This window comes from Lactuca saligna, chromosome 7 (assembly GCF_052625555.1).
Source record: "Lactuca saligna cultivar CGN05327 chromosome 7, ASM5262555v1, whole genome shotgun sequence".
NCBI classification, from domain to species: domain Eukaryota; kingdom Viridiplantae; phylum Streptophyta; class Magnoliopsida; order Asterales; family Asteraceae; genus Lactuca; species Lactuca saligna.
The window spans coordinates 52,356,823-52,370,108 of record NC_136423.1 but is presented as its reverse complement, the minus strand read 5'-3'; the positions used below and the strand labels follow the sequence as shown (position 1 = coordinate 52,370,108).

At 33.6% G+C, this 13,286-nt stretch overlaps 1 protein-coding gene across 2 annotated transcripts; it reads left to right on the top strand.

The window, feature by feature from the left end:
- The first annotated feature begins 422 nt into the window (after nt 1–422).
- LOC145004569 (disease resistance protein RPV1-like) lies at nt 423–12,048 on the top strand. Of its 2 annotated transcripts, none has more exons than XM_078963507.1 (11): nt 423–992; nt 1,835–2,939; nt 3,049–3,117; nt 4,600–4,824; nt 4,935–5,633; nt 5,746–6,334; nt 6,426–6,523; nt 8,634–8,765; nt 8,871–8,927; nt 9,521–9,649; nt 11,804–12,048. In XM_078963507.1, the coding sequence occupies exons 1-11, from the start codon at nt 523–525 to the stop codon at nt 11,906–11,908; spliced, it is 3,678 nt and encodes a 1,225-aa protein (XP_078819633.1). In that variant the 5' UTR covers nt 423–522; the 3' UTR covers nt 11,909–12,048. The 2 variants fall into 2 exon arrangements, with proteins under 2 accessions (XP_078819633.1, XP_078819632.1); XM_078963506.1 differs by having other exon boundaries at nt 1,835–2,957.
- Nucleotides 12,049–13,286: the final 1,238 nt, after the last annotated feature.

Sequence of the window (13,286 nt, the reverse complement as noted above, 5' to 3'; positions counted from 1 at the left end):
TACTGATTCTTCATTTTGAATTTCAAATTTTAAATTTTCAACTCTTATTAGATACAATTTATTAACATTAGAATAAAAATTAAAATAAAAGTAACATAGATTATAAGTTCATGGATTTATTTAAATCAACGATTACAATTCCATATAATAAAAAATATCTTTTACTTAATAATAATTTCTTTAAAATATTTGATTAATAATTTTGAATTTTTATAATAAATACTTAATTAATTTTATAACCATAATTCCCACAGCTTATAAACTAGTATTCTGATAATAAAATAAATAAATATTAAAAATAAAAACACATACATAAATACAAAATTATTTTTTTGATATTTTTGGATTATTCAAAGTAATAATTGAGCTTTGCTAAAAACAATTCAAAAATCGGAATAGTCTTATTTGACAATTAGGTTTTAAAAAGCCGTAATCGGCCTGCCTAGATAAGCTTGGGTATAATTTTGCGTAGTTGAAAATTTGCCGTTGACTTCATCTTGAATCCTTGTCGATCCAGTTTCAATGGCTTCCAATTCTTCTTCTAGTGCTAACGCTAGCAGCTATGACGTTTTCCTAAGCTTTAGGGGCGAAGATACTCGTCATTCTTTTACTGATCATCTTTACAAAACATTAATGGGAGCAGGGATTTGTACTTTTAGGGATAACGAAGAAATCAGGAGAGGTGAAGAAGTGAAGCCGGAGATCGAGACAGCAATTAAACAATCTAAGGCTTCAATTGTCGTATTGTCGGAAAACTATGCAACTTCCACCTGGTGCCTTGACGAGCTTGTACTGATCCTTGAACAAAGGAAGGAGGGGAATCATTTCGTTCTACCTGTTTTTTATCATGTTGATCCTTCTGATGTGAGGAAACAAAATAAAACTTTCACAATTGAAGTGAAAGGCTCTTCAAGGTGGACAGATCACAACGTGAACATGTGGAAGAAAGCTCTTAAAGAGGTTGCTAATTTGGCGGGCATGGTTCTGTCGGGGTATGCCTCACTGTCTTTTTTTTTTTTTTTTTTTTTTTGTAATATAATTATTATTGAAATAAAATTTAATTGATGCTATTTGATCCAATAATTTGATGATTATTATTGCTAATTTCTAGCCAAATTTGGTTCTCCACTTTTGAAGTTAAGATTCGGTCAAGTTTTTGTTGATGTATGGGTCAATAAATTAAACCTTTAAATCGGTATGAGATATTTGTTTGATAGAGAAGTTTGGAAAGGTGAAAAGTAATTTCCTTAAAAATGAATGAAAATGATGGAATCGATATGATCATTACCATAGAATGAATGTGTGATGGCTAACTTTCTTCTATTCTTATTTCAAATAAGTTATAGGAAAAAGTATAAAAATCGGTATGAGCTGTATGCTTTTTGATACATCATATACAAGTTTGACTCTTGACAAGAGCTACGCGAGTTTCTTTTTGTTCTTTCTGGATAACCTTGACCCCTAATTCTCTCTCTATGTTAATTTCTAATTTATGCACTTAAATTATCCTTATGACATGACTATAAGAGCTTTTATTTACATAAATCTGTTTATAGCAATATATGTTTTATTTCGATTTAATTTTCTATTTCAAATGCATTTGTAATTAAATTAGAAGATTCTTCTATTATAGCAATCTAAATACTCTGATCAGGTTTTGATTAAATTTTGATATTTTGTGGAATTGGAAGCTTAATTTAATGGAAATTAATTTTAAATATCTACTAGTAGTACATTACATTTAACTACTGAATATTATCATTCAGTTTTATACTTTTATATAAGAATTTCTAAATTTCATCTCATGAACTTGTTCATGTTTTTGTTGTTCCAGGCCTGAAACAATTTTTTTGAAGGAAATTGTTGACACCATTTACAACAAACTGGATCGCAAAGAAGTTCATCTTCCACCCAATCTAACAGGGATGGCCACTCGATACGAGGAGATCAATTCCTGGTTAAATCAATCAAATATTGAATTTTTAGCAATTTGTGGCATGGGTGGAAGTGGCAAGACAACTCTGGCCAAGTATATTTACGATTCAAATTGGAGATATTTTGAAAACACGAGTTTTGTTGAAAACATTGGTCGCAGATGTAAAGAATCCCATGATTTGCTTGAGCTACAAGAACAACTTCTCAATGATATTTTAGGTGGAAAGAAGAGAAAAATACCTGGTGTTTCTCAGGGTACATGTAAGATTGAGGAAGCCTTACAAACAAAAAGGACGCTTATTGTTCTTGATGACATTGCAGAAAAAAGTCAGTTAGTCGCTTTACTTGGAACTGGAACGATCAATGCACAAAGCAAGATTATAATCACAACAATTAGGGAAAATACAGATAATTGGTTCAAGTCCACATATTCTAGGTGTCAAGAGTATAAAATAAAATTATTAAATGAGGATGAATCGTTAGAGCTTTTAAGTCGTCATGCATTTGGTTCCAAAGCTCCCATGGAAGGTTTCGAAGAGCTTGCAATGCAAGCAATACGATATTGTGAAGGAAATCCTCTCGCTGTTGAAGTGTTGGCTTCTTCTCTATCCAATGAAAATACTATTTTATACTGGAAAAGTCGATTGAATGTATTGGATAAAGATTTTGATTCTCGAATCCAAAGTGTACTAATAACGAGCTATGAGTCATTACCATCTATCTTAGAGAAAGAATTATTTTTGCATATTGCTTGTTTCTTTATCGGAAAAGACAAGGATTATGTGGTAAAGATATTGGAGCCAGATTACTGTGCATTATCTGGGATCAAAACCCTATCCAACAAATGCCTTCTTTCTGTTTCCCCAAATAATAAGCTGATGATGCATCGATTGATTCAAGAGATGGGAAAAAATTTGGTTCGTCAAGAGTCATCAAAATTCCCTGCAAGACGTAGTAGAGTTTGGCTTAGTAGTGATTCTTATAAGATATTGCGCAAGGGAGAGGTAAGAAGCTTCTTATATGTATGTGTAATCCTACTTTTTCTTTCACACCATTCTATTTCATGTGAATTATATGGTTTATCTTTATCTTTATTTTTTCTTTTTCTTTTAGGGTTCAGAAACAATGGAAGGTTTAGCACTTGACATGCAATTACTAAAGGAAGATAAGGTTGCATTCAAGGTAATATTGAATAACTAAAATTGACTTTTAGGATTTGATTTAAATTTTGGTTTAGGTTTGATTATTTTTAAAAATTAATCATCTTTTTAGATTTTATATTGTTTCATGTATATATTTAAAAGTAGAAGTAAAAGAGGAAGATGAAAAAGATGAGGAAATTTGTTTATGTTAAGAAAGTAATTTTTTGTCTTTTTGGTCTAAAGGACAGACTTGTCGTAACACATTAAGAGCGTGTTTGGCACAAATTTTTTTAGAGTTTTTAGATATTAAGAAAAATCTCGGAAATCACATATGTTTCACTTATAGTCGTTCTCCATCATATTTTGTGACATTTAAGTTCTTATCATCTAATGTGAACTCAATTAGTCAAACTCATCTTTCATCAAGTTAGACACATTTAACCACTTTTCTCAATTTCTCTAAGTAATCAAATATTATTACTTCAATTGTCATTATTAACAAATAATATAACATTATTTATTATTTTTATCAATTTATATTTATCTTACCTATTTATTTTCTTATTTTAAAATAAAATTATCCCTAAAATTTTATTTTCTTATTTTAAAATAAAATATTTATTGTCGAGTTGGTATGTCAGCATGTGTTCTCATTTTTTACATGTGTACATAGTAAATTTTAAACCAAGTAATGTATTTTAAAAAGATATTACCAAAATGGTATGGTTTTAAAAATATTTACCATTTAGTTCAAATTTTATACCAAATCAAAATTAGAAGGTAAAATTAAAAAAAAAAAAAAAAGAGAAATTTACTTATCAGGGTTATTATATTTTTGTTTAGTTCACATTTAGGTAACATTTTTTTGGTATACATTTATATAACGAACTTACTGGAAGTGTTCACATATGACCATTATGACTGGATGTAACTTGCTACAGCCGGTCATAATGGTTATACGTGAACACTTGCAAAAAGTTTGTTACTTATATATGTACAAAAAATAAGAAATTACGCAAATGTGAACAAAACAAAAGGTAATTACCCTGATAAGTCTATTTCCACCCTAAAATTGGGTTGTTACAGTGTATTTGTCTTCCAATATTCAAGTTCAATAATTTTATAATAACCGGGTCTCACCGCGGTAAGTGTGCTCCCCCACCCCCAAGAAAAGAAAAGATTTTTAAGATTTTTTGTAATTTCCCCAAAAAAAGAAGAAAAAGTAAAAACATATGAATTTATCGATAACAATATAAATAAATAGTTCAAGTAACATATATAAATATTTTGTGAATGGTTTTTTTGGTAAATTGGGGTCCCCTACTACTAGACATATTTTTGCCCCACTTGGAAAAATACCTATCCACCCCTCGTTATACCCCAATCACTACACAACCATCTAGGACATGGAAATCGTCAATTGGTACTCAAGGCATGGAATCTTGTTACTTAGAGAATCTTTGGTAAATTCATTTATGGATATGATGTCATCTTACCATCCTTCTTTATGCTAACTTTCCAGTCGCTAGACCTCAAGACAGATGCACTTAAGAAGATGGATAAACTAAAATTGCTCCACTTTAATTTTGTGTATCTCAATGGGTCTTACGAGAATTTTTCAGAAGATTTACGATGGCTCTGCTGGCTTGGATTCCCTTTAACAACCATACCCCCTGACTTATTCATGGGAAACTTGGTGGCTATTGATATGAGCTACAGCAAATTGGAAGTATTTGATCCGCCCATGGTAGGGAATTCGGTATCCTATTTATGTCGCTTTTCCATATAGATTCTCAATCGTTAATGATCTTTAAATTGACATTGAACAATACATAAATCATGTTACTTTTGCAACAGGTTCTTCAGTCACTGCAAATTCTAAATCTTAAGGACTCGTATGATCTATTTGAAATCCGCAACATGTCAATGATTCCTCATCTTGAGACTTTGATTCTTTGGAACTGTCACAATCTTGTTCGTGTTTGTGAAACCATTGGAGACCTGACGAGTCTTGCACTGCTAAACATGACAGGGTGTAGAAAGTTGTTATTAGGAGTTACTGAACAGCATACGTTCTCCCTCCCACATTCATTACACCGATTATTCCTCAAGGACTGCAATCTCGAGTGTACCGATTCTTTCACTCTAAGTTTTAATGTTCAACTATCTTTGCAGTACTTGAATTTAGGCAATAGTCTATTTGAGTGTCTGCCCTGTTATGATCATCTTAAATATCTTCGGGTCCTTGACTTGAGCTTATGCTCAAGACTTAAATGGCTAGTATGTCTCCCAAGTACGCTTGCAGAATTGTATGTATACTACTGTTTGTCATTGGAGAGAATAACTTTCCAAGAACACCGATTCACATTGCAAGAGTTTGGCTATGAAGGATGCATTAGTTTGTGTGAAATTGAAGGCTTTATTAAATTGGTGCCTGTAACCAAACTTGAAGAAAATGATCTGGGACACATGAAGTGGCTAAAAGAATATCAAAATCAGGAGGTGTGCCTGGTTGGTGATGATGAGCTCACCAAAGGCAGAACTCCGTGTGTTGAGGTACGTTGTTTCTCTCTCAATTCTCAAACACATGCAGAAGCACATACAATCACATTGATATGACACCTAAAAACCGACTATATGTGACTGAATTCTAGTGCTTTTGGCACAGATGTTGTACGAATTCGATATAATGAGCACATCTCTGCCAGACATAAAGAATCCAAACCTGAAGCCTGAGTATGTATCAGCATCATCGGCTTTGTCCTTTGATGTGCCTTTGTGTCCAAGGAATAGGAAGCTCAAAGGACTTGATGTAACTTTGAGATATAAAATCTCAGGTGACGATGATTTGGCATGGTTCGTTAAAATCAGTACGAGCAATGGTGTTGATTTGATGTACAACCCAAAAGTCTTTGGAAAACCTGGATCTGGCAATGTTGGTATATGGTTAAGCTACTGGCCAATTGGAAACACATTGAATACTGGAGATAAAGTAAGTGTCTCTATTTCTGTGATGAGTGGATTGGAGGTAGAGGAATGTGGGGTGAGCCTTGTTTATGTTGATGAGAAAGTAGCTGAGGAAACCTTGGAAAATAACATGGGATGGGTAGAAGTTCTTGGAGGAGATTTGTCTAGATTTCAACTACGCACAGGAGCATACTATCTTTGTCGACGTGATTTCTTTGAGTTAATGGAGATTGGCAGGCTAACTCCTCATTGGTTTAGCATTTTAGTTGGTGATACCATCGACTCTACAGGTATGTCACTCTTGTGAAGCTAATTATGGGCATTTGTAGCTAGATTTATGCTGAAAATAGAGACAATTCATCTAATCACACATTGTTACAGAGGTACGAGGATGGAGAAAGACAGGTCGACCAAAGCAGATGAATCCATCATTTACAGAGTTGAAAACTGTTAGATGCATCATCCATGGTCCTGAACTGGTAAATTTTCTCTGTGGTATTTCTTTTCGGGCATGAAGTTGCTAGCGTATGTTTCATGCTGTGAATTGTTCTCGGATTCGTATCACCATTTGATTATCCTTCGAATCCAAATCTTTCATAATGGGAACAAATTAAAATTTTTCGATTTGGCTTTCATCAACCGTAATTAATAAATTTCTCAAAGCATTGTCCAAGTAATCACAATATCGCCTCAACCCATGTGTACAATACATCAGAAATCATAGGTGAAGCTTCGATCCTTTCACATCGATTTGCAGTAGTCTTTTTGCATCGGACCAGCAGAGGACACCCGCCCACTATGGTTCTGGCACCTGATCCCTATGGTCATTTAACATTCCCACTCTGCCCTACAGTTAGACCTCTACACTCAATACGTTCAACTTATTCTCATCCCATAAATTGCTTTGTGATTTTGCATCATGAGCACCACATCAACCCCCCCCCCCCCCCCCCCCATCCTTCAATGCAAAAAAACACCTCGAATTTTACGGAGAATTACTATAAAATTAATAAAATAAAATAAAATCAAGAGTCGATCCAAAAATTTATGCGAGGTTTTATAAGTAGTTGTGAATTTTTGTCCTATGACAGCACATGGAGACTTGTTCATAACTAAATAGTCACAATAATCCGTCTCTGTCTACATAGTTGATGGCAGTCAAACTGGTGGACATGTCTCCACTTGTCACTTGTCATTACCAAATTTTGTTCATGTTCCAAAGTTATCTCTTGTTGTATCAGTTGCCAATTATGTGACTCTAGTCTAATTGTTCTTTTCACCAATCCTAGTTGTCTTGTGTAGGATCCAAAGACCAAGGAGACTCTTAGAATAGGTCATAGAGTTGCAACTTTCAAGGTTGTTTGGAGTGGTCAACCTTTGTCTTCCAAGTTCATTTTCACAATTTATATAGCTTCTATATCGAGTTTATCTTCGTTTGGTATGTAGCATGCTGACCTAGATCATATATTTGTGTCTTGACCTAAAACTACTTTAACACCAAATCAATTTCTTTTTTGTTGTGTCTACTTGGAAAACACCATTATTTTCCGTCTACTGCAAATGCTTTCACTCCTTTAGCAGCTTTTGACTTAGTTTAGTTAGGTTTTTGGACCTGCAACTCATCCCACTATGGAGGTGCTAGGTACTTTGCTATCTTTGTTGATAATTGCACTCGTTTTACTTGGGTTCACCTTTCCATCACTTTCATATGCATGTTTGAAACTCAATTTTCTAATCCATCAAAATAGTATGTGATGAAAATGCCACGGAATACAAAGATTCTTAGCTCCTCTCCTTCTTGTATGAACATGAACCGAGCCCTAATACTTGTGTCCTGCCAAATCACAACAATATGGTCGAGGTTAACGCAAACATAGATATTGTTCATACGTTGCTCATCGTATCTCAAGTCCAAGAACAGTACTGGGGTGAGGCATCTGTTAACCTGTATATCAAACAACTTCTAGTACACAACTAGGATGCTATACAGGTATTTGGAGAGAGTATAGAATTGACACCCAACTGCTGTATATTCTCACAAAGTATAACAAAGAACAAGAGGCCTTATAAAGGCTTACAAGAAAGCAAAGAAATCGGACTTTACAAGAACAAACAAAGAGACAAGTAGACCACTAACCTATGTCTACCACTATCTACTAAAGACAAAACAACAACACTAGACACAAGAAAGAGGCTAAAATAAACAAAGCATCAAAAGCAACAACTCCACTAAGCTAGTTGCATGCATAAAGATGAAAAGGACCTCTGTCATTTAGTTTTATCATAACAATTCTTACTACTCTACATTGTTCCAAACTAAAGGAAGTTGCCATAACGTTTGTATAACGTACAACTGTTATGCTTCTCAAATCATCCATTGCCATCGCATACTACTCATATGACACTTGTAAAATTGATAGAAATGTCTTTTTTTTTTTCAAGTATTACAGGAATTCACGTACGTGGAAATACCAACCACACTGTTATAATATAATTTAAACCATTGGTACTTAATGCTAATTTGGATATAATTAGTGTAATAATTGAGTTTATCTAATCTTGGTTCTGGTGTTTGAAAAACATGAATAGGAGGAAGTTTACAAGATCCCAGAGATGTCAAAATCATCTTTTTTAGATAAAACTTTGGAATTTCCATCAAGCATCCTTGGAGAGTCCATGCAATCTACCACCACATCTAAATTTGGAGCTATAGTAAGAAAGGTAAATGAATATTACTTTTAGTGGATAAAAGAAAAGAGTTTTAATGTTTTTGTGTTTGGAAATTATTAACCCACTTCCATCAACGTACAAATCTACGACCAACAGGCTGAGGACATCTCTGAAGATGCATCGACATATATGAAAGAGATATCTGAAATAAATGTAAGGAGCTTAAATATTTCGTCACATATAATTATAACTTTTTCCTCAAGTCATCAACACGACATAAGAAAGCTTCAACTCTTTCATTCTCATTCTGAAATGATTGCCCAAAAACCATGGAACTTCACTTTGAATCTTTCGCATGTCTTAAACTTCTTTTGGTCTTCAGAGGACATGTAATTGAATTTAACTATACTCTTTTCTACATAGACTTTAACATGTAGTGTCCATCAATTTTATGAGCTAATGTTCTAAAATTACATACTCATACTTTCATACATCAACATCAGACAGAAAAACAAAGCAATCAGTAATATCTTTCTACAGTAAAGTTCACATAAAAAACCGATCAACTTTCACTCTGCAATTACTTTTCCTCTTGAACTACAAATCTTCTGAAAAGAAAGGTGCATCGGATTAATATATTTTTTTCATTTGTTACATGGCACGCCAGATTCATTTGTTTTTTTTAGAGAAAATGACAATATTAGCAAACTTTTACTTTATAACTTGTTTTCCCCTTAACTTGATTGTTCTCAACACCACATGTTGTGAACATAAGTTATCTATTTTTCCTCTTGTGATTTATTCAGGAACCAAATGAGATTGACCAGCTACACCTTATGAAAAACATGTCTGAAGAACTTTCTGATGAAATTCAGGAGTACGCTACTTCAAGCCTACATGGGGACAAACTGAAATCAATTAGTGGCCAGATGAAGGTAATTCAACATTAAGCTTATTAGATAACAGGTAGGAAAGCAAACATTTCCTGTACACTCCTAAAGAAGGTGGACCAAAGTTACAGCATGTATTTCTCATTTGCTGCTCTAACCCTCCGGCGTACCAGCATAACGAGAGAGTTTATAATCATAAATGATTATGTCGCGCCCCTGTTCCTTTTACCTCCACCGCTTTCACCACCACCATAACCACCACCGCTTTCACCACCACCATAACCACCACCGCCATCACCACCACCACCACCACCACCCCGCCACCAACTGACCACATTATTGCCACCTCCATCAACTATACCTCTACCACCACCACCACCTCCTCCCTCACCAACCACCATAATCATATATGATTAATTACTTTCAGACATATGTATAATCATTTATGATTAGACATGTATAATCATTTATGATCAGACATATATGTATACACATGTATAATCATATATGATTATATATCTTTGCCATATAATCATTTATGATCTGGCATACGCCAATGCTTGGTGCGTTGGAGCGTTAGAGCGGCAAATGAGAAATATGTGGTTGAGGTTGAATCTTAAGATCTCTATTTTTTTAGAATTTCAAGTGATCCGTCTTTGAAAACTACATGAAATATTTTAATAGAAAATTACATTGTAAATATTCAAATAGAATTCCTAGATTGTTACAATATTCTAGTATTCTACCAGAATTGTTAAATATGTTAAAATATTCTAATATTCTACTAGAATTATTAGATATGTTACAATATTCTAATATTCTACTAGAATTGTTAGAATTTTTAGAATATTCCAATATATTGTTGGAATTGTTTGAATATCTATAGTCTAATATTTTATTACAATATTTCATGTATATATAAAAATAATATTTCATGTGTTTATTTTTTATTTTGTTGTATAATCTAAATGACAAATAATATTTAATATTTCATGTCTTATAATGAGTGGCTAGGATTGTGTTCCCATGTCTTATAAAATATGATGGTCTTATATGCACCTAATCCTCTCTCTCTCTCTCTCTCTCTCTCTCTCTCTATATATATATATATATATATATATATATATATATATATATATATATATATATATAAGATCACTTTTTCAACCTTCATTTTATAGCTTATCTTATATCGAAAGAAATAAATAAAAATATATAAATTCATGATTTATCAACCTCTTTCCATATTGGTATTCGAAAAAAAAAATGTGTAACATATGCATCACATGCACATTATTTGGAAAAACGTTTTTTTAGAGCTTATTTCTATCGAAAAACATAACTAAAAATATATAAATTTATCATTTTTTAACCTTTACCCATAGTTACATTCGATTTTTTATCTTTTGCATATAACGTAAAATGTGCACTATATGCAATTATGCACACAAGTAGAAAAACATTTCTTTTTTCAAAAATTCACCTTTTATAGGAGGGTCCTAACTTATTAAGATGTTTTTCATCTGTATATTAATGTGTATATATGCAGACGTGCATATATGCATATTTTCATTTTATGTATATGTGGATATGGTGCACATTTTACGTAAAATAAAAAACAATTTCCGAATACTATTATGGAAAGAGGTTAATAAATGATGAATTTACATATTTTTAGTTATTTTTTTCGATGTAAGATAAGCTCTAAAACCAAGTTTGAAAAATCATGCACATTTGAGTTTTTGCATATATGCACATTTTTTAAACTTTTTCTAGATACGTTTTTTTTTTCTAAAAATATTTATTTGACTAGGATGTTGATATAAAAGTTGAATCATTAAAAAGAATTTCAAAAAAATGCATTTTTTTTACAAAAAATGTGCATATTGTACAAATTTTTCATAGATTTTTTTTATTATTATATTTCTTTTCTAATATCAATATGGAAAGAGGTTGAAAAATGATGAATTTACATATTTTTATTTATTTTTTCGATATAAGATAAGTTCTAAAATGAAGGTTGAAAAAGTGATCCTATTGATCCTAAAAAAGTTAGTGATCTCATTGGAACTTTACTCTCTCTCTCTCTCTCTCTCTCTCTCTCTATATATATATATATATATATATATATATATATATATATATATATATATATATATATATATATATATATATTGGTAATTATCGTGTATGTTTCAGAAAATTGTGCTGGGATTCAGATCAGGCAGTCGAAGATCAGGCAGTCGAAGTAAAAGATGGAAGGTGATGAAGGCGTTATCTGTGGTCAAGAGTCTTTTTAGATAATAATTAGTTTTGTGGTTATCTTGTATGGTGTATATCCGATAGTTAGTTTTGAAGGTAGATAATTATCTTGTATTGTATACCCTATATATGTACTTGTTTGTTATGTGAATAATATTGAAAAAAAAAACCCTTCATACGTATTCTGAGTCTATATGGTATTAGAGCATACCGTTTGAAACCCACATCAAAAACAAATCGAAGCACGAATAACCTCGAATCGCAATGACTGATAAGGATACCACCGCTCCTCAAGAACCTCGTCTCATCGTCCAAGATGCTCCTTTTCCGACGGGGATCATTCTGGACGAAACCAATTATCAGTTGTGGTCCCAACTGATGGAGATGAGGATTGGCGCTCGAAACAAACTTGGGTTCTTGACGGGAACCTCCAAGAAACCTGAATCCGGCGCGAAACAGATCGAAACCTGGCTAATGGATAATAATCGAGTCAAGAGTTGGCTCATCGATTCCATGAGTCCAACCTTGATCTCGACGTTTATCCGGTTGAAGACGGCAAAAGAAATCGGGGACGCCGTGGCGAAAACCTTCTACGATGGAACGGATGAAACGCAGTTGTTCGAGTTAAATCGGAGGTCGTTCAGCACGAAGCAAAATGGACGGCCACTCGCAGCATACTATAACGAATTGGTTGGAATTTTTCAGGAGATTGATACCCGACTAATGGGTCATGAAGATGAAGTTGATAAGATCGTATCCTTGAACAAAATCTTGGGACGACTCCGAGTGCACATCTTCCTCTCGGGATTGGACGCTGAATTCAATCAAGCGAGGGGAGAGATCTTGCGTAAGGACCCTCCAATGGACCTAGAAGCTTGCTATGCTTTCGTTCGCAAAGATAAGCAACAACGATCTACAATGGAGGACGTGAAACGCGAGACCGACAGTGTCGTGAACTTGGCTACTCGGAGTCGCACCGTGAAGGAGAAAGAAAAGGAGAAGAGTTCCAACAATAAGAAGAATAATTTTGTGTGTACCCACTGTGGTGAAGAGGGACACTCAAAACAAAGGTGCTATGAACTAGTTGGGTACCCCGAATGGTGGGACTTCTCAAAGAGGCCACGAAGGAAGGTGGGACAGACATCCATGGCTACAACAAAAGGTGATGATGGGACTCCGGTTGCGGCACATACCGAGTCATTTAGTGATCACGGTAAGCCTACTATATCCCCATTTTTTAGTCATGAATGGGTCATTGATTCCGGCGCTACGGATCACATGACAAACGATCCTTCTATATTGGAAATTAAAACCCAACCAACACAAAGTTTAATTAAAACGGCAAACGGAGGATCGGCTGACGTAATTTCCGAAGGTTCAGCAAAAATTTCGGAATCAATGAATCTTGAATCAATCCTTG

What these genes read in the sequence shown, in the direction of transcription:
- LOC145004569 (XM_078963506.1), top strand. Translation starts at nt 523, where the DNA reads ATGGCTTCCAATTCTTCTTCTAGTGCTAACGCTAGCAGCTATGACGTT. An exon ending in GCGGGCATGGTTCTGTCGGG is followed by an intron (nt 993 to 1,834) that starts GTATGCCTCACT and finishes TTGTTGTTCCAG; the next exon opens with GCCTGAAACAATTTTTTTGA. An exon ending in TTGGAGCTATAGTAAGAAAG is followed by an intron (nt 8,766 to 8,870) that starts GTAAATGAATAT and finishes TACGACCAACAG; the next exon opens with GCTGAGGACATCTCTGAAGA.